The 23,028-nt window shown below is 32.8% G+C and overlaps 1 protein-coding gene across 1 annotated transcript in view; it reads left to right on the top strand.

Annotated features, from left to right (window-relative positions):
• Positions 1-709: 709 nt before the first annotated feature.
• Positions 710-23,028, top strand: part of LOC129231106 (alanine--glyoxylate aminotransferase 2, mitochondrial-like) — a gene marked incomplete at its 3' end in the record, with an annotated part of 37,305 nt that continues 14,986 nt past the window's right edge. Inside the window, exons 1-5 of the mRNA XM_054865352.1 lie at positions 710-878; positions 11,402-11,475; positions 17,668-17,852; positions 19,745-19,868; positions 22,362-22,456. Of these exons, the coding sequence (XP_054721327.1) occupies positions 842-878; positions 11,402-11,475; positions 17,668-17,852; positions 19,745-19,868; positions 22,362-22,456 (515 nt within the window). The remainder of the gene's footprint in view (positions 879-11,401; positions 11,476-17,667; positions 17,853-19,744; positions 19,869-22,361; positions 22,457-23,028) is intronic.

The raw sequence follows: 23,028 nt of genomic DNA, 5'->3' as shown, positions 1-23,028 counted from the left end.
TTTGGAACTAGTCCAGGAGCTAATAGCTACCTGGTGCTAGCATCCCCAGAGGTATCTTTTCACTTGGAGGACATTGAGACCACGAGCATATTTAACGTCGCCCAGTCCCCTTTAATGACGACGGTGGATCTTCGACCATCGAGGTTCGAACTCAGGACCCTCCGGCCCCGAATCCGACACTCTACCGATCGGGCTACCACGGCCCCATTTTCGTTTATTTTAATGTTTTATGACAACGCTGTGCTACATTTTTTCATATCGAAACTCAAGAAAAACTAACTTATGCAAATGATAAGGATAAGGCTGCTATGAATTTGCCTACGGCTCATATATCCTACCATTTGGGCTACATTCGGAAACACGCACCGGTCACACCGGTGCCAACGCTGGCGTTCGGAATCGATCGAGTCCCAATACGTTTTCACGACCGCTTGCGGTGGCAGCACATCATGAAGGTTGCGTTCGATGAGCACGACCGAGAGCGACCGGTTAGTTAATCACGTGACAACTATGGATCACGTGCTCCAATCAACCAATCAACTGCTTAGAATGGTAACCAGTGAGGTAACCGGTTGATCATAGAACGCTGCGGTAAGTAACCAGTTACTTACTGGTTAACCGGTGAGGTTCGTCGAACGCACCCAATGATTTTCCCTTTTTTCCCTTTTCTAACAAGAGCCAGAAGCCAGTTTTCCCTACCCGGCGATAAGGAGCGACGACGAACAAGCATGCATTTGTTTACTTTTACTGAGAGCATAGAACGTCTTCCGTTTGCAATTGATTATAGTTAGATTACGTTTATCAGTTGCTTTCACAAATATTCTTTATTTATCAAACAAAAATGAACGTTTTTAGATGCATCATTAAAGTTGCTGTAGGTATGTTAAGAGTCAAATATTTAAAAAAAACTTTAAACTTAAACATTCAACTGATGCTATCGGACGTGTGAGCTGAAATTGAAAAATGAGACTTGCAAAGCAAAAATCTAAAGATTCAGGTCAATGGTTGAATCTACAACATTTCTACTAATTTCTGCCTAACAGCAATGATAAAATATTAATAACTTATACAGTGGCTCCCAAAAGTGTTCGTACACCTACGACTTTCAATGAAATATGTCCTTATCCATTGGTTAGAACTAATATTTCGAAATAGGTATTTTATTATAAGATCAATGATCTATTTTTAACAACACTACATGAAAATTTTTAATAAAACATTAAAATTTAATTTTTTAAAAATCAAAAACCAAAAAGTGCCGGAAATTTTATCCCACAAAAGTCTTTGTACACTTTTAAAAAATGTCAAAAAATTAGTAAATAATCTAACCTTTTACAAAGTTATTATTTAGTAGAATATCATGCAGTAGAAACAACAGCTTTTAAATGTCTGGGAATAGATTTCATTGTTTTTCCTTTATTTTTTTGTGCAATTTCTTAGTAAGTGTTCAGCCGCACTTCGAGTCTTACTGTTTCTAGTTCGCTTTTCGTTTCAATGTGTATTTTCGTAATCTAGCCACCAGATATCTCCAAATATGTTCCATTAAGTTCAAATCTGGTTATTGAGGAGATATTTATAATCTTCTGAGGACAAATTTTGAGGCACCAAACGCAAACGTGTGCTTCTTATCGTTATCTTGATAAAAAACAAAGTTGTTTCCAAAAACCAAATTTTGGGCTTATAGTTTAAAATTATTTTTTAAAATATTTAAATGAACAGCATGATTCATTATTTCGTCAAAAAATTCCGAATTTCCAAGTCTTGATGCTAAGATGCACCCTCACACAAGAATACCTTCACCGTCCTGATTAACTGATCCAACTAAGTTCTTAAGATTAAATTCCTCATTTTTTTCTTCCATTTACAATTATACAACAATTTAACCCAAAATGTTGAATTTATTTTCGTCTATAAGTAAGACGTTATTCCAAAACTTTTTGAGCTTATTTATCATTGATTTTACGACAGAAAGCTTAAGCTTACTGTTTTTCGCACGAACAAGAAAATTTCTGCAGGAAGAGGTCCCATTTAATCCAGCTAATCAGAGAACTTGGCGAACAATTTTAGATGAAAATTAAACGTAAAATGTTTCATTCAATTCTGCAGAAACTTTTTCAGCTCTGAAATGTGTATTGTACCTGTGATCATGCATTGTTAACTTTGCCAGTTGACCTTTTCTTACCTTGTTTTCGATCTGATTCTTGTCTTTAAAGCATTTTATCAAGCACTTCACTATAGAATGATATCAATTAACCAATTTAGAGACATTACAAACCAATTTACAGCTACTGTGAGGGAAAAAAATCAAATTTTGAATCGTGTTTGTTGTTTTCTACGTATACATGCCATTTAAAAATAATAAGCAGAATATTAGGGAATGAATACACAAAAAAATTAAAGGCAAATGACTTTACAGTGTCATTACAGTAAAAAAAAACACATAATGATAATTTTAATTATGAATTTATTCGAAAATATTTCAGTGAACGATGACTTTTGTGGCACATTTTTTCTCTGTCTCTTCGTTTTTTGACAAGTTTCAAAAATAAAATCTGGCAATATTTTGAAAAAAACTACTGGGTTTTATTCAGAATAGCATAGGAATGGTGTGAAAAAAAAATTGGACTTCAAATTCGAATTCAGTTTTTCGTTATTTTGGTTTTACTACAAAATTTCTAGGTGTACGAGCACTTTTGGGAGCCACTGTATGTATTTTTAAAATTTTAGTAAGTTTCCAAATCACTCCGTTGATAGAAAAGTGACACATTTAAAAATTGCATTTCTTCGGTAAGAGCAATTTAAAAGTTTTGTAATGGAACAGCGTATTGATCAGGACAGTGAATATGAATAAAATATTTTTTTTCTGTTATTCTTTCAATTATAATGTATTCTTTAAAAATAAACCTGCTTTAGGGTGCCTTTTCATTATCCTTACTCGAAAATGCAAATTTTTGAATTATGCCACTTTTCTGTCAACGGATCAAAATATGGGTTTTTGTGTTGAAAGTAAACTTGGTGTTGCACGTAACAATTTAATTTTTGTATTAAATCTTGAACAATTTGTTAAACACAGTATAAATGAGATCACATTTCAAAGCCTAATTTTACTGATTTCATTTGATCAAAAGTCATTTTAATAACCAAATAGAAAATGTTTCATTTCAAAAATGTTTTATTTTTCACTGTGCCCCATTAAAATAAAACAATAAGTTTTCCACCTTTTTTTGAAGGTATAAATTTTTTGCCGATAGCAAAAAATAACGTTTCAATTCAAGTGTTAATGTAAAATATATTGTCCTTTCTTTTTGTACTGTAATTTGCAAAACAAATTTCTAATTTGACCATTAAAAAAAATGTAAGTTAGGTATCTTTAATCTATTTCACGTTGTCCTACATTCCCCTACTTGATGCGCACACTTTGATTTTTCTGAAGCAGGGCAAAGACTTGAAACTGCCATCCCAACCCATGTTCTTCCTGGTTTCTATATTCCAAGTCTTAGTGCAAAAAAGGAAAAAAAAAGACATAGTATGAATTTATGAATCATAAGATGAATTTAATGCTGAGTAAATTCAATGTGAATAATTTATTGCTTTACAGAGAAGATAAATACTAAAAGTTGTAACCTAAAATCATAGTTTTACTCTGTCTAATGCTGTTAGAAGATAGACAGAAATAGCAGATGGAGAGATCTTTCACTGCATTGCTGTTGTCCTCCATCCCAACTCTTTAATTAGACAAATTCTGTAATTAAAATGAGGCGTCAATTTTTAAAATCTTGGTGGTAGAGGTAAAAAATTATGTAAGTGCGACACCAAAAGTTTAACAAAAAACTAATTTAAAAAACTTCAATTTGGATTGCACATTTTCAATGGTAATCTATGTTCTGATTTGATGGTAAAATGTTTTGTAAGACATTCCATCCTACTATATATAGCATAAAATGTAATGCATTTTAGTCTAAAACTTAATTTTATCAAAGTGCCTATTAAAAATAAGTTTCTAAAGACAAAAATATACACTTGAGGTCCATTTTTTAGGTGCTTCATTTTTTCTAAAGTGTTATGACAGGCATCTGAATTAGTTAAAATGAAAAAAATGTTATAACTATGATATTCATAATATTACTATGATACTTCATAATATTAAGTCCAACAAGATATTTAAAAAAAAAAAAAAACGTAGGTAGCATGTATGCTTTTACTTAAAGGCTTGTAGCTTTTACAAGCTTGAACTAAATTGTTATTTTTTATTATTTTCATACATTCTATTTTTTTTTTTTTTTTGAGTATAGTTCTCATATTAATAATTGTGAAACAAGGAAACAAAACTTTCTTAACAAAGTGGCTCATAAGTAGTGAAAAATGGACATTGTATTTACCCATGGGCAGAGTTAAGGGAGCTAAGCCCCGTTTGGCAGCTTATTAGCCCCCCTAAATAAAAAAGTACATGAGGTTTAAAAGCTTCTTTCCACTTTTTTTTCCCCCAAAAATTATTCTTTTCTTGCTATTTCAAAGAGAGTAAGATGACTAAAAATAACCTTTCTTAACATCACCAAAGAGAACTTTAACATGTGTTATTAGGATTAGTTCTTTTAGGTCTTCAGAGCCTGCCATTCATTTCCTTAGTATCCCCAAAGATAGCTTTAGAATTGCGTTTTTAGAGCCTCAAATTTTTAAAAATTGTAGGGAGAGCTCCTGAACTTTCCTATCTCTAATCATGATCCATTCCTTAAAAGTAAAGCTCTAGTCTAAAAATTCTGAATAGTAGATCCTAGCACGATATGCAATATGATTTTTAAAAAATAAAAAAACATGTTCGCCACTTCTGGCGACTACGACTTGAATTTTTGGTAGCCATTTTCAACGAAATTGTCACATGATGGCGGATATCGATCAGTAATCTAGAGCTTCAGTTGAAAGTGCCTTTTTAGGCTTTCAATTTCCAAAAATTTCCAACAGAGAGTACTGCTGTGGGAATAAAGCGAAGTATCTGCAGAAATGAGTTTTTGAGTTATTTGAAGAAAAACGCCTTTTTTATATAATATATACTTAGGGAAATAAGATAAATAAATACCTTTGTGCTGAACAGTAAAGTAAGAAATAACAACGTCAAAAAAGCACAAATTGCAGATTACTGCAGACACCTGTTTCGGCATTACAGGGAACGCCTTTTTCAATGCAAAAAGTAATGAGCTTATGAATGAAAAGACATCTGACAAAAACCAATGATGGCCGGATGTCTTTTCATCAATAAGCTCATTGCTTTTTACATTGAAAAACGCGTTCCTTGTAACGCCGAAACACGTGTCTCCAGTAATCTGCAGTTTGTGTTTTTTTGACTTTGTTATTTCTTACTTTACTTTAGGGATTTTACGCTTTTTTCGTGCTTTATTTCCAGAGGAAATTAAAAAAGTGAGGTTGTACAATGAAGCAAAAGTGCAACAGATAAGAAAAATGCAAAAAAGAAATATTTGCAGATGCTGGTCTTTACCTTCCTGCGGCAGAGCACCCATTTACTTCCCTAGCATCTCAAAATATAGCCTAAATTTTCATTTTTTAACTTTCAATATCAAAAAATGAAATAAAATAAAATTCAAGAAGATCCGCCCGACGCCCCCCCCCCCCCCCCTTCTCCTAATAGTATACAGCACAAAATGCATGTTTATAACTTCTTCTTAAAAAACTGCTTAGTACTAAAGAACCCCCGAGTGTAAGATTTTAATTTCAAACATTTTATAAAGAAGCTGCGTATATCTCCCGCTAGAGATGCAACGAATGTTCCGCTTTGGCCGAATACCTAGTTTACTATTCCTCCTCTGCTGAATAATGTACAAAAATGGATTGTATTATCACACACTGAGAGTTTTCTGTATTTTTATTTATGCTAATCATGTTCAATGCATGATTCAAATTTTAAGGAAATCTTGTTATAACTATTCTGCATTGCCAGTATAAAATGTATTCATTCATGAATGACATTTAAAAATTTCTGTATTGAAATATACAAAATTTTCTGTTACAGTCTTCTTCTTTTTTTTGTGGCATATTAAGAAAGTTGCTATTTATCTTGTCTTTTGAAAAAAATTCATATGTATGAAAAATTTCAGTACATAAAATACAACCAAAATCATACATGAGGCAGAGTTTAGTTTTTTCTCTCTCTGAAAAAAATATGTATATAAATTGCAGAGGTGTGCACCTGGGGGAGGGGGGAGGGTCATGACACAGACTGCCCCATTAAAATTTTTAGGAGGATTGGGGATGTTTTGAGGGGAATTATTTTCATTTTTAAGGTGGGGGGATTGTGCTTTGGGGGCGGGGGTCTTCACATAATTTAGGGGGGGGTGCACCCCTAAAAATTTAATACAAAGATATCAATGTACTTTTATATTTTATTTATTTTTTTAAAATTAAATATGACAATTTAGAACACAAAGATCATCATTAAAATTTTGGTTATATAGCATTTTCAAAAATATTCCATGTAATGTTAACAGTTATGTAGCTCATATAGCAGCGTTTTTCTGTACAAACACAGTTTATGATGTAGGAAAAATAAATGTCAAGCATTTCCAGTCAGTAGAAAAGTTTTTTTCTCTTTTTTTTCTCTTTAAAGAAATACCATTTTGAGAATAAGTATTCACTACATTTGGTTCGCTCAGGGAACGCCTGATTCTGCAAGGTACTTTCTGGCTGATTGGGATTGGTTAGGGAATTTATTCTCACCACTTTATTTATCATGTATCTTTATATATATTTAAGGACCATTTTGTTCTTTCTAATAACTACTCAAGGAAAGATAATAATCGATTTCTCTCATTTCATATTGAGCACAGAGGTTTCTCCCAAGTCTTAACTTTATGGATGGTTTGCAATTTCCTTAAAATATTTCAACAAATAATTTTGGTAGAATTCTTTCTCTGTCTTTAATTGTTAAAAATTGCATTTCCTAATTTTGTCCAAGTTAGCTTCTCATGGCACATTCACGAATATTGTCTACAGATTTATCTAAAAATATGGTACAGATGTGATATACCCCCCCCCCCCCATTTGGCGACATTCGATTTTTTTTGCACAAAATTTAAATATTTTTCTCGCCAATGAGGCGATAATTTTTTATGTTGGCATCCCTGGCCAAACTAACCTGTGTTTAGCAACCCGAAGGCAATCTTACAGATCTGTTCAAACTTGTTTACTTGGGTTGTTTGGGTTTCACGCAGGAGAGATACGTGGTGTTGTTTCGTGCAATATACCTTACAGGAATGCTTATTTTGTGTTAGTTTAAATTCAGTAGTTGTGTTTTGAAGTAAAAACATTAGAAAATGCCAGTTTCTTCAAACTTGAAGGTTAATTAAAAGTTAACTCCGACGTGGTGTGTATCTGTAACGTGCCATTGTCATATGATGTATTGTTTTAGACTGAGTGTGAATATTTATACCATATAAAAAGGTAAGTTCTTTATTTTAGAATTCAAAAAAAACCTCTCACTTCCAAAATTCTTTGTTTTTACAAATCCTTGAGGGGTTCTTGTAGTTTTTAACTTTATTTTTACTGTATGTAAATTAATTTTACAGAAATAGTACGGTTATTTTGTTTTAAAAGTTAATTCTTATGGATGCCACAAATTATTTAGACATTAACGTGCCTCCTTTAGGTACTGAATTTTATGTTAACAATTGAAAGTTCTTTCGGTTGTACTCTTAAAAATGCTGAATTTTATTAATAAATCTGCACAATAATGGTGCATATTTCACACTTAAAACTGTGTCGTTATTATTGTACACTGAACGGAAGGAGCCACCCTTGGGTGTACATACACATGAATATGCATAATATACATAAATATACATAATTGTGACCATACTCCGACTGTAATGTATATTAACAGTCGGAGGGATAACGGATCGAGCAGAGCGAGGTCCTGGCGAGCCAGAGGTCTCATAGTACTTTCGTAATGAGACCGAGGCAGGGCCGGCGAGCCGAGGTCTCATTACGAAAGTACTATGAGACCAAGGGCTCGTATCCCGGAGAAATGATGAAAAATAAATTAATGCATTAATTTCGACTTGTAATTAATACAATAATTTATTTCATTGTATTTTAATATGTTTACAAAAAACCCCGGCCCTGTACATTTTTGAAGCATATATTCGTGATGTTTTTTGTTGTGCTTTTATGTTGTTTTTATATATATTGTGTTCTGAAGTGCTTTGATCATGTTTTTTTATCTGATTTTTTCCTGTTGGCGCTAAAAAAGCATCGCTAAGAACGATGTATGACATATGTCGTCATACATCGTTTTCTTGGCGACGCTTTCTTGGCGCCAACAGGAAAAAGTCGCCAAGGGTGGGGTATATCACATCAGTTCCAAAAATATTTTAATTTTTTCTGTTACAATAACTTTAGAAAATCTTTTACTATTAAATAACTTAAATTTTCTAGTACAGAAATTTGTCTAGTAACCGCTAATTTTGGTACATGTATATATGGATAGAAATTTATGAGATGCAATTCCATGCTGAATCATTTCAGTTTATTAAAATTATTTTTCTTATTCAATTGAGAAGCTTTATGAAATAATGCTAATAATAGAAAATGATTTCTATTTTTAAGCTTAAATCTAGAGGCCTGGTCGTTAAAAACTGTTGCTAAGGTTAATATCTTCCACTTTTTGGTAATTTTTCGGCCAAATATGGCAGAATAATTTAAAGTTTAAACTAAAAGTAGCAAATTTTTCAAAATTTGTACAGAATCCTTGTTATTAATCTTTTATAATGCATATTTAATTATTAACCATACAAAACTGTGCTTTAAAATAACTATTTGCCAGCTGAATATTCGCCTTTGATTATGAACGAATAATCGGCATTCGGCCAAATCACTATTCGTTGCATCACTACCTCCCGCTCCATTCCACCTAGCATAAGGTCTCCAATTATTGCTGATAGCCAATGACAGCCCACTGCCTAAAGTTAAGCTTTTTAGGCAGAGGAAAAATTTCTGGAGAACTCCCGACTCCCTTTACTTACCAAAGATAACATATATTGTCTTCAATAACAATAATAATTTATCAGGGAACCCCATTCTCCTAACATTATCAAAAGTTGGCCTAAAGTGATTTCAAACGTAAATTTGAAAATTTTCTGAATCCCCCTCCTCCGACCCACACTGACCCCTCTTCTCCTAACATCACCAAGGATTGATTACAATTACATTTTTAAGATTTCAATTTTGAAAAAATTTCCAAGGAACATTGATAGATCTAACACGCTTTTTCGCCCTTCCTTTGACGTCACTAAGGATATCCTTCCTTAACAGCAATAAATTAGACATAAAATTTTTGCATTAAAATAATCTTTCTTTTCATAAGTTCATCCGAATTTTTTTCCCTGTAAAAAAACCTTGATATGAAACTTGAGGGAAGATGGGCAACCGCAGCAGTTTCAATGTTTTATATTTTTAATTGTCTTACCGAAAGTGCCACACACACATTCTTTTCATCTTTTAATTTTAGCGCTGATTTTTGACTGGGGGCTTAGCAGACCTGTCATTTCAAAGGTTTCCATGGGATGGAGGGGGGGGGAGCGTAATGGTACATATTCAATAAGTATCGTAGGAAGAAAGCAACAAAACACATAAACTAATGTATGTTCAATATGCTCATGAAATGGGGGGGGGGGGGTGCTGCTCTGGGGTTTAGCCCCCCTAGAGACAAAAGTCTAACTTCGTCCATATATTTACCACTATACTCACTGTTAAGAAAAAAATGAGAAACTGAAATTATAAGAGTTTTTACTATTATTTTTGAAATGAGCTGAACAGCAACAACAAAATGAACTTAAGATATTATGAAAAATTATACACTATCTACTGCCAGCCTACTACAAAGTTACAACAATTGATGAATGTTATATATAAGGGAGTATGCTGTTCGGTTTTGGTATCCTTATCTCAGGAAAGATATTTCTTTATTGGAAAGGATTCAAAGAAGGGCTACTAGACTAGTAAGGAGACTTTCAGATTAAGATTATGATACCAGACTTAAAAGGCTTGATATGTATAGCCTGGAGCAAAGGAGAGTCAGAGGGGACATGTTTCCAGTTGTTTAAATTTATCAAAATGAAATACAGTCAATTTGCGATTACTCTAATCTAAAAGCACCGATGAAAAACTTCAACTTATCGGAAGTTCGACTTACCGCTTGTTTCGGTTTTCGACATTTTAACATTTAAAACCATAGAATATTTTAATTAATGTGTACATATAACAGAAAAAAAATGAGAACTTACAAGATTTAAGCACAATATGCAGTTTAATAAAAAACATTGAGAGAAAAAACTCAAAAGCATGGTTTTGATATCAATACTGCTGGAACCACTTGGTGGAGCTAATTCTACTTCAGAAAAGGTGCACATCTTCATTCGTTTCAAATTCAGACTCTACCACTTTAGAAGTTTCTCTTTTCCTTTTAATATCATTGGCAGAGTACTTGCTTAGACATCTTTATTAGTAAAGAAAGCTCAATCTGTCTCTCAGGAACTTATCAGCAAATAATCAAACTAAAGAATGAAGGGGAACGCATCTTAACTTAGGTCAGCCTTTGAATCAAGGTAGAATCAGTTGACTTGACAACTTGACAGCAAATTCGTAGACCAGCAACATGTCAAAGGGTAAACAGTACAGTACAACAAAAGAAAACAAGCTAACTCATTTTCACACGCTAACTTCTTTATCGCACATTGGCTCAACAGGTGCTCTTCTTGCTTTAGAGGTCTATTGTGCAGGAATTGCAAGTGAAGGTGAATAAATTTTTCTCTCCTAGTTACTTGTTTCTTCCTTTTTTTATTCTTTTGAAATAAATTTCGAGTCATCTTTGAAAAAAACTTCGATTTAAAGGAAGTTAACTTCAAGATATTGAGAATAAATAGCATGGAATTAAAGAAAAAGGGGATGGGACTTGATAAAAACTTCGAGTTATAGTAATATTCGAGTTATCGACCTTCGAATTATCCCGAATCGACTGTAATTATAAGTAAGTGAGCAACCCTCTCTCAAGGGTCCAAATATTTATCGTACTAATGATGGTTGCTAGCTGGGTTAGTTCAGACAACTGCCTCTAAACACTGTAGTGTCAATTAGCTGAATTATCACAAGTGACTTTTTTGCCCACAGATGCTGTTATACCTGGCTTTCTCCCACATTACATTTCTAATAAGTAGATCTTTAACATGTAACACATTAGTGGTCTATGTTTTTCAAATGGAATGTTTGAAATATTACTTCAGAATAAATGTTTTTTATTATATCAGCCACATTGCCACATAAAGCAAATTGAAATAATAATTATAACTGAATTGAAATATAATTTATAAATCTTTCCCTTTTTTTTCTTTGAATGAAGGATCTAGGTTTTCAAGTAGTTCTTCTAAGGTCCGAAATCTGCCACCAGTTTCATTCAATCCAATGCAATATCAGGTATTTTGTTTTATCCCAAAAGATTTTCAAGTTAAAAAAAATCGGAAAAAACAAATTATTAAAATTTGTAAGTACAAATATATTTTTGTAACTAAGGCTTATGTTTGCATGTTGTATAATAGAATGATAAAATCAACATTTTTATAAAACATGAAAAAAATGCACATTTATTACATGCAGGTATTCAAGGGTTACAAAAAAATCTTCTTTTAATGTAGAAAAATGTTTTTTGTCACCCAGAAACATGTGAGTGCAACTACTTTAAAATCCTTGTGCTTTAATTATGTTGATCTTATCATTTATATTTTCTGACCACCTTTGATCATTTTCATCAACTGATTTTTCTTGTATCAGCAGTTTTTATAACCTCAATGATATAAATCAGCAAAAGTGAAAATAAATAATAATGTATCCTCCCTCAATATATATTTTTATCATTAACCTGAAAAGGATATGATCAGTAAAAGGGGAAATACATGAATTTATTCTGATTAGTAGATGCATCAGTTGCGGTTTTTCAGCAGTAGCAAATGAAGTCAACTGCTGTACATTAGTAAAAGAGAAGAGAAAGATTGAACATCTGGAACTCTTCAAATCTTTAGATATAAAAGGCTTTAGAATCTCCAGAGGGATTGTGTCTAATTCCCTGACTCCCGCGACCCACTTTTTTTTCTTCAAATTAGTACTCAGAGGAAATGACAACCCTCCGCCAAGCCAATTATGTTGACCTAACATTTGAGCTTAACTCCTAAGGTTTAGCAGATGCCTTCGTTGTAAATTTAATAAATTTTCTTGAAGATAAAAGTTACTGAATCCAGTTAAAAACTAACTTCATTTTATTCATCAATATAATAAATAACAACTGTAAAATAATATGTGACTTATGTAAATAGTAAATTAATCATAACAAAATTCAACAGCTTTCAACTTATACATAAAGTTTTCCTTAATACGTTTCATAAAGATTGTAGTCCCTAACACTCATGTTCTAAATAAATTTTACAAAAATTTAATACCCTAACTATCATGGCAAAAACTATCAGCCATTTCCTAAGCTGAGTTCAGGATACCGCTTCAAAAGCAAGCGATCCTCTAAATAAAACGACTATCCTTAGTCAAAAAAATGAGAAACGCGAGCAGAAGTTATTTCCTTCTCATTCCTTCTGCTTATATCCTATCCTGTACCATGTAGCACGTCACGCCAGAAATGCGTACGTGAGAACCACCTGGATGCTTCCAGAACATTCCATCTGCTCCGAGTCATCCATCGACTCATGTACTTATGTCACATCCTTCGAATCCTTCTTTCATTCCGATGTTTACACATCTTAGCTTTCCAATCCGCGATTGATAACAATCGTCCATAACGGGACAAGATAAACTGCTCAGTCATTAATAAAGAAACAATTGAGTAAATATATTTACACTTAGCTTTTAGGATGAATTGGTGAGAATAACATCTGAATAGATGAATAGACATTTAGTGGCTATCAATGCCCCCCCCCCCCCCCCCCCTTCTCAACAATTCAATGATCTCGCGAATTCATCAAATTAAGAACTTCATACATTTTCTAACAAAAAACATTTCAAAAAATATTTCTCACTTTTCAAAAATTTCTGAAAAAATATTCCTCAAAAACAGTTAGTTTAAAATTTTCTATCTAATTCTAACGTTAGTTCTCTTATTTTTAACACATCACAAAAATTTGTTAGTTTCAACATTTTCTAGAAACAAACACTTAATATTCCTCTGTAATTGAACAACATTTGCACAGTAAACAACAATAACATCATAAAATATAATTTTAAAGTCCAACAATAGTCCTAAAGAAAGTTCACTAGAAAAAAAATTCTTTCTCTTTTCTTCTTTCTTGGCGATAACTTCGCACACTAAGTAACGTAAATTTGAGTTCACTTCTTCACAAAAAAATCACTTATCGCATACAATCCATTGACTTGACAAAAAAACTCATTTGCGTTGACAGACCAGGGTTGGCTTTCTGCCGGCAGAAACTAATTTTTGCCGTGCCAGTGGCAGAAAACTGGTTATAACTGGTAAAAAACTGGCAAAAACTTAAAAAGTCTTTAATAACTCCAGTAATTACTAAATGATATTTGTTTAAAAAAATAAAAAATTAAACTTCGTTTCATCATTTAAAAAATTAAAATCCTATGCTAGTGCCCTTGATTTAGTTTGGAAAAGGAACTTTTCAATTGCAGATGCTCGTAATATTTGGATTAATCTAACAAAGGACGAAAATTCATATGGGTGCTTAGGAAAGAGGAGTAACATAGAAAATTAAACAGGCATTACTGATTGTAATTTGCTCGCTTATATGTTTCATCTAAATTGCTTGTGATTGAACTTATCATGTGCTTCAAGAAGAAAGTGCCAGAATTTTACTTGCCAATACTAAGCTAGATTTTGCACCAATTATCACAGTTTTGGAAAACAAACAACATTAAATTGTGCTTTGGCTGACAACTAATTATTTTCCCCATGCATTTTCTATTGTATGTCAATAGTTAATTTTTTGTCATTTTGTTAGTTTTTGCCAGTTTCTGCAACAAATGTGGCAGAAAGTGGTTTTTGCCATGCTGGTTTTAACTGGTTTCTACCAGTGGTTTTAACCACCTTGGCAGAAACTTGCCTACCCTGTGACAGACATCAGAATTAATCTAAAAATAACAATAAAAACCACAAGTAACTGTTCCAAAAATCAGCATAAAAAACAATTGTATAATAATTTTGATCACAATAAACAGTTTTGTATATAAGCTCAATTTTCATTTTTGATCAAAAACAGATTTGTATTTAAGTTCATTTTCACATCATTACATTGATTTAAGTTGACAAAACATATTTAGAATTTTTTTTCAACAAAAAAAAAACTATTAAAAATTAAGTAACAGTTCATCGTCGAAAAAGTTAGTTATCAAAAATTACAAACATTTTCTACAATAGATTAAACACTTGAATTAAAAACAATTTCCTGAAAAAAAAATTTGAGCCTTTTTAGGTTGGTGACTTCGTGAAAATATCTGACAAGTTAGATTTACTTTCTACATGTGAAACAGTAAAATATCCTTAGCAATCAAATCACAAATGAAAAATAGTTTTACATCAATATGTTTACTTCTGTGGTTTTCTGTAGGTGATTTTACAAAATCTAAAGATGCTTGGTTGTCTACATAAATAATTGCTTTTATTTTTATGAACTTTAAAAGTTTTTCAAACATTCTTCCAAAATTCTATCAAACCACAAGGTTTCTTTTGCCGCTTCCGTCAATGCTATGAACTCAGATTCCATAGTTGACAAACTAACACTCTGTTCTTTAAAAGTTATCCATTGGATAGGACCTTCATCCAACATAATCATTTGACCCCCCCCCCCCCCCAAAGAAGTTCTGTCATCTTTATTGGATGCGAAGTTTACATCTGAAAAAGCTAAAATTTGGATTTTTCTGCTTCATTTCTTCAAAACAGAATTAATTCACATATTTCTATCTCAATTTGTAAGATAAACTTCATCTTCTTCAAACTAACTGAATATGAACAGGGAAGGGCGTCTGGGCCCATAACCCTCTTGTTGACCTAACATTTGAGCTTAACTCCAATAAATCTAAAAATGGAGTAAACTCCTAAGGTTTAGCAGATGCCTTCATTGTAAATTCAATAAGTTTTCTTGAAAATAGAAGTAACAGAATCCAGTTAAAAACTAACTTCATTTTATTCATCAATATAATAAATAACTACTATAAAATAATATAACTCATGTAAATAGTAAATTAATCATAACAGAATTCAACAGCTTTCAACTTAAACATAAAGTTTTCCTTAATACGTTTCATAAAGATTGAAGTCCCTATCACTCATGTTCTAAATAAGTTTTACAAAAATTTAATACCCTAACTATATGATGGCGAAAACTATCAGCCATTTCCTAAGCTGAGTTCAGGATGCCGCTTCAAAAACGAGCGATCCTCTGTAAAGATTGACTATCCTCAGTCGAAAAAAAAGAGAAACGCGAGCAGAAGTGATTTCCTTCTGCTTATATCCTATCTGGTACGACGTAGCACGTCACGCTGGAAATGCGTAAGAACCACCAGAATGCTTCCAGAACTTTCCATCTGCTCCGAGTCATCGGGAGATGATGTCATCCGTCGGCTCATGCACATACGTCACATCCTTCGAATCCCTCTTTCATTCCGATGTTTACACATCTTAGCTTTCCGATCCGCGATTGGTAACAATCGTCCGTAACGGAACAAGATAAACTACTAATTCATTAATAAAGAAACAAGTGAGTAAATATATTTACACTTAGCTTACACTTAGTTTTTAAGATGAATTGGTGAGAATAATACCTGAATAGACATTTAGTGGCTATCAAATTAACATTGGCAATGAATGCTTGTCATTTGTTCCTAAATGTCGGCCTTTTTTGTTAAATCACGCTTCCGTAAGTATTTTTTTTTTCTTGGCGGAACTTAAAAACTGGTCACAGAGTGGAACTTCTTCTCCTATTATTTATATTCTTTGGTAACGCCTTCTTGAGATGAAGTTCAACTTTTGAAGTCTATGCAGGCAGATCAGAAGGCTGACACACTGTTCTACAACACTTAACATTACAGTACATAGCTCATTTCTAATCTCCTTTCATAATTTATGTCAAGAATAGGTACAAGAATTTGTACAGAGAAAGCAAGGAAACATTGGTGGCGATTTGGTCATCCAGTTGGTCAGCTGTCAGGTTATGTGGTACTCAACAATCCTACTTTCTCATGTAATATAACTTAACCAGACGCCTCTTGATCATTGTCCAGTGCATGAAATGAAATGGTTTGAAAGAAAGAGGGGCTCAACGCCGAGCCAAGCCCTTTGACCAGAGGTCTATTGCACTAATCCCCAAACAGAAGTCTTAAAACAGGACAGTAGCTGAAGCAAAATTCAGCAAACACCTGAGAGGAATGTCATGACTATCCTACAGTTCAAGCAAACCACAACCAAGGTGTTCAAATCTGTAGGCAGAAAACACTTTGCAATTATACAGGATGTGAATAACAGTTTCCTCGCAAAGGAGGCAACCCCTGCAACTTGGATCATTATTGGCACCATAATAGCAAGGGGCCTCTTTAAAGTGCAGTGACCCAAAAAAAGAGCAATACCCTTCCTAGCACTATTTCTATTCAAATTAAAGAACTCTTTTGCCCTAATGCTAAGGCAACCCCTATTAAATTTTTCTGCCTGACATTGCCCATCCAAGTTCTGCTAGTTATGATACTGTTTTTTCCTAACAGTATCAAAAATGGTCATTCTCATAACATGCTTTGAAGTTCTAATCACTGGTTCAAGACTGGAAAAAGAGTAATCTTTCTTATTAAGGTTATCAGCTATTTTGTAATCTTTGACACCAGAGTGCCCAGGTACCCAATGGAGAGAAATCTTATTCCGATTTGTAAGAGTGCAAAACATATCGTAGCGCTCCCAAACAAAGTGGGATATTATTGCAACCTTATTCAAGGCCTTTAAGGCAGCTTGACTATCAGAGCAGACATGAACACATCCGTTCATCTAGCCTTGATTCAAACAAATAACTCAAACACCTCAGGATGGCATAACCCTCAACCTGAAGAACAAGGGTTAACCTGCCCAAAGGATCATCACTGGTAGAGAAAGTCCCGGTCAAGTGAAGCCCCAGTCTGATATAAGTTGAAGATTTCTGCTAATTCTTGCTTGGTTGTACTCACAGATGTTGCTTTTTATTGTTATCCAATGTGCCGATCGATACAATAAATAAACAATACTTTTTGCTAAAAAATAAGTATGTACTTTTGTTCAATAGGCTTTTTATTGCATACTTATGAGAAGAAAAAAAAATTGATAACCGAAAGTGGATGTTAAAAGAATGCTGCACAATTACAGCAAAATGCTTTTTTATGCATAACAAGCGACATTAAAAAAATGAACTGAAAGTTGTGTTTTCAACAAGTGATTGCCGAAGGCTCACAATTTTGAACTTTTAAAACTGAAGCAAAATTGAAAAAAAAAGTAGTTAATGAAAAATGGTTCCGGATTTTGGGTCATCTGGATTTTGGGATTCCAAAATTGGGGTCTCATTCTGTAATCTTCTTTTATTAGTTTTTTTAATTCCTATTTTTATGTATTTAATGCATGCATTATTTTTGCAGGGCATTAGTTATGAAGAAGCTAAAGCAATCAGAGAGAAAAACATAGCACATTCTATACCTGCTATGTATAAGGAACCTATAATGATAACGCAAGGATTTATGCAATGGGTATGGGATCAAACAGGAAAACGTTATCTAGATATGTATGGAGGCATTGTTACTGTGAGTGTGGGTCATTGTCACCCGTAAGTCAGCATTACTAAACTTTTTTTGAGCTTGAAATTTTAAATATTTGAGACTTAGCAAAGTGCTTGAAAATTGTGTTGCTTTTGATTTTCTGCTTAAGTTATATATTTAATAATGATAGAAAATATTGAGTTATTTGTCTTTCAAATGACATTTCTACGCATTATGTATTTTTTTTTTCTTATGAAAATTTGTTTCAGTAACATTCTTGTGTAGTATTGAGCTTAAAGAAATGTTGCTCAGAAAATATTTTCTTCACTGTAATTTTACATTAAGCAAGATCTGTAGCCAAACATTTTTTTAAAAATTAAAGTAATACTTTTAAATTTTTCAAAATTTACTCCATAATAAAAAAAAAACTTTTTAGTATAATATGAGTGTTGTTTTTTACTATGCATTGTACGATATGCTGATCATTACGATAAATTTATCTTTTATATCTGGTTTCTTTCCTAAGATTTCAATGAGCTTTGTATGCATATTTCAAGAGTTTTATGGGGGGGGGGGGGGTGAACTCCTTCATAGTAGTTTCCAAAAAATTCACACTGTCTTTAGGAAATTTTACTTAAGTCCACTATTACCTCTACCTCATCCACAATAACCAGAGATTTTTTACCGTTCAACACTTGCTAAGGTGCTAGGAGGGTCTACAGATCAAATCCTGTTGTTCTGGGAGTTATGAGTTGGTTGAATGGTAAAGAGCTGCTTGTCAGTGAAAGGTATCTCTTCCAGTGGAAACTTATGGCCTACCTTTAACCTTTCATGCATCTTTGGAGTCATACAAATTTATTTTCTTCTGCAAAAGGCTGAACTTTTTTAAATTTAAGCTTCTGCCCAAACTCGATTTTTGCCCTTAGCCCGGCTGATCGGTGACGCATTCCCATCTCACAAACCATTTCTCTCATGGTGACCTGTGGATTTCATTGAACTTACTTTTGGATGGCCAGACAATTAACAGAAATGTTCACTGTTCATTTTTGAACACTTCCTGGACGTCGATTATCATTTCCAAGCGACTTGAAACAGCATTGTGCATCGAATACCGTTTGCGGAGGCACAACAAGCAAATGAACTGTTATTCTCCTTGGTTAAACAACTATAAAATAGCAGGTCTTTTTCTTGAAATTGTAAGAAAACCCAAAAACAATACAGAAACTAGGAAATAGCTTATAAATTATTTTCTAATTAAAGGAAGAGGCAAAAATAAATAAAGGCACTCATTAAAAAGAAATTAGTTTACTTCCATTGAATGATGCAAACTTTGTCCAATTTTGTTGCCACACTCTGTAGTTCATGTATCTGATTTAGTATCAATCTGCTTCCCTGTTCTTTCTGCTGCAGCTGTTTATAGAAAAAGCTTAATTATAACCACCCTGTATTTACTAAGTGTTGCTTTTTGGCTTTTTCATGTTCTCTATAGTGGAATTGTACATCAAAAGGAAATCATTTGCTTATAATGCTGTGCATTATTAAATAAAATTCTCTTTTGAAAATCATGCTTTATTTTATAATGTATTGTTTTCCTATTTTATTTTCTAATTTTATTCTTTGATTTTATTTACTTTGTTTTATTTCTGCAATGCATGAACATGTATTGTGCTTCTCTTTTCTTCTTAAAATAATACTTATGTGGAAGTCATCTCTCCAAATAAATTCATAAAGTCATAGAACAAACTATGCTATATTATTTTTATTATTTTTTAATACTATGTTACTATTTTTCAGTGATGTTTTTTGAGTCATCTTCCCCTACTCAGTTGTATTTCTTCTTTCTTGTAATAGCACAAAAAATGTTTTTCATTATTGTTTTTAAACATTCTATTTTGTTTTTCAACTGACTCATATGTATTCAAATTCATAATCTCATATTCCTATTTGATGTGTTACACAGGAAAGTTACTGCTGCTGCTATTGATCAGCTTCAAAAGCTATGGCATGTAACCAATATATACTTACACCCGAAGTTACATGAGTATGCTGAAAAATTAACAAATCGACTGCCTGGAGACTTAAAAGTGAGTTTTTCATTTAATATTTCAATCTGCATGCAATAAAAATCTATAATTCTTATGCTGCAAGTTATTACATATTTGTTTTTTATTCAACTATTTATGTCATACATTTCAAACTACATATTTTGCAGTTTCATTTTCTTTTGATTAGTTTCACAAGCTTAAATATTTTACGTGAAAAGATTATTACAAGAAAGAAGCTAAATAGAAATTTGAAAACAAATCAGAGTAGTAGAATTGTACAAATCATTATATATATTATTTCTTATTTATTTATTTATTTATTTTTTTTTTTTTTTTGTGACAATGCCACAATTTCATCTATACTTTACCAAACTTCTCAAGTAAGGCACTATTTTAAAGATTTTTTCACCAAGTTCAGTGAAAAATGAAGAGACAATTTGTGTTTTGGTGGTTTTGTTTGAAAAAGCTGATTGATTCTGTTTTTTTTTTTTTTTTTCCACGCATTGCTCTATTGCCTAGTATCCCGAAATGGAGACTCATTGGCTCAGTTGTTGGCTCACCGTACTTATAATGCAAAGGCTATGAGTTTGAATCCCCATGGCCCAAAAATATAGTTTTTTTGATGACTTATTTTCTTCAGCAGAACTTTATTCTAAGTTTCCATGAATAAGTAATGCAAACTCATTGCAGGATTTTGAGCTTCAGTTCATCAGTTGTGTAAAATCAAGAAACAAAAAAACAAGACGCTCATTTTAACATGTGAAATTGCTGTATAATTTTTAAAATATTTTAACAAAAAAGAATTATCGGTTTAAAATTTATTTTGTTGCTTTATTATGCATTCCTTTAGTGTATAGCACACTGAGATGTAAGACCAGTAGTTCAGCTAGTAAGAATGTACTGCTAATATCATGAAGGTGGTCATGGGATCAATTATTCCTTAGCCCAGTGTTTGCCTCATTTTCCTCAGCTGAATGATAATTTTTAATTGCCATGAATCTTAACTCATTAAGGGCTGGATTCTAAACTACAGTAGTATATTATTGAAATCAAGAGGTGGGTTGGATATTTATTTTAGCATAGTAAATTTCAGAATCATGTACATTGGGTACTCAAATAAGTTCTCTTTCTGTTTTACAACAGCTGGCATTACTAGTGCTGATTGCTCTAGATGCATTTATATACAAGCACTATAAGAGAGCTTCAAATTCAGCGTATGGCATTTCATGGAAGTGCAAACAACCTTATTTTGCCCAGCTTATGTATATATCAAATTTCCTGCCCAAAAAAGAATATTTGCAGGGAATTTTACTCCTTTCTATCAATCAAAAAAAATCAAAAAAAATCTATAGTTAAAACTTACAGAACTTTTGTGGAGACATTCGGCAATGGTGCTCTGCAACTTGTAGAGATTGGTTTAGTCACTTTGAAAATAATGATTTTGATCTTAAAGATCAAAAATGCTCTGGCCTGCCAAAAAAGTTTGCTGATAGACAATCAGAAGCATTACTTCATGAAGACTCATGTCAAATGCTGGCTGAACTAGCAGAATCATAAGGAGGTGATCAGACAATGGTTTCAAAACGTTTGAAAGCATTAGGAGGGAAGAGGAATCATTCAAAAGCAAGATCATTGGGTGTTGTACCATACCAGTTGAAGCCAAGCGATGTCGAACAGTCTTTTCTCATACGACGGCTGCTTCTTCAACGGCAGAAAAGGAAAGGTTTTTAGCATTGTATCCTAACTGGAGATGAAAAATGGATACATTACATAACCCTAAGCGTAGAAAAATGTGGGGTGCACCTGGCCATGCATCAACACCTTTAGGAAAGCCAACTATCCCTGGCTGCATTTGGTAGGATCAGCTGGGTATATTTATTATTAGCTGCTGAAACCAAATAGAAACATCAAGAGACATCACTAAAAATTAAAATTGGAGCAATTAAGCGGGACATTGAAGGAAAAAGACCATTTTACGAGCAGCCACATGACAAGGTCATTTTGCAGCATGATGACACTCGGCCACATGTAGCAATATCGGTCAAAGCCTATTTGGAAACACTTAAGAAGTCCTACCCTACCATGGTCTGGTGAACTGCACATCCGTTCTTATGAAGCCGCAAAAACTTAGATTGACACCTGGATAGCCTCAAAAGACACGTAGTTTTTCCAATGTGTGCTGCCGGAAAGGTGGGGGAAAACTGGTGGCTTACGATGGACACTACTTTCAGTCACGTGTTGTTTAATGTTTTTTGAAAGTAAAGCATTTATTTTCATAAAAGACAGCAAGAACTTATTCAACATCCAAATTTGAAAGATTTTTTCCCCTCTATCAGTGGAAAATAAACAAACAAGTCGCAATTTTGCTTTTTTTTTTTTCAAAAAAAATTTTTTTAACCGAGTTTTTTAATTCCTACTGTCGAGCAGGATTGCTTTGCTTTGGTCAGCTAGTATACAAATATTGCCATTTTGTGGTTAACTTAAAAGCTATAATCTACTATCAATTACTTAAATCTAGTTATTCTTTTATAGGTATGTTTCTTTTGTAATAGTGGATCAGAAGCAAATGATTTAGCCATGATGCTTGCCAGAATTTATACAGGTGCCTTTGATATCATTTCTTTGAGGTAAACACTACCTGTTTTTAAAATACATCCTGTAGATAACACACAAAAGTGAAGGTTTCATAAAGCAATAAAAATAAAGTATTTACAGATTTAAAACCTCAATTTAAGGCAAGGGTTTTCAGCATCAAAAAATTCACTTTTTTACAAATATTTTTTATAAAATAGTGTGATCAAATTTATTAACCTTTTGTGAATTATTATGTATGGTTTTAAGAATATGCTATAAATTTTTAATCAAAATATATCCACAGACAAACAGGTAACAGAGCTTTTCCCTGAGCACCTTTGGGGAAAGATGATTTATGGTGTTCACTGTATCACAGCTGGCATTTATCTGAAATCAAATTCTATTTGAATTTAGTCAAAGTACTAATTAATCCTCCTCCTTACATTCTCAGATCTTTTTTTATTTGACTTTAACATTCTTAGTGGCCATTTGAAGCTAAAAGTACTATTTTTCACGAATAATTCTGCTATTTTGTTAGTAAAAAAGACCCATTAATTTTTTTTTTAAACTCAACTTGGGGGGGGGGGCATATGCAGAATGTGTTTACTAAATTTGAAATGAATCG

The sequence above is a fragment of the Uloborus diversus genome, chromosome 10 (genome assembly GCF_026930045.1).
Source record: "Uloborus diversus isolate 005 chromosome 10, Udiv.v.3.1, whole genome shotgun sequence".
NCBI classification, from domain to species: Eukaryota; Metazoa; Arthropoda; class Arachnida; order Araneae; family Uloboridae; genus Uloborus; species Uloborus diversus.
Note: the sequence above shows the minus strand (reverse complement) of the source record. Positions and strands in the feature narration are given on the sequence as shown.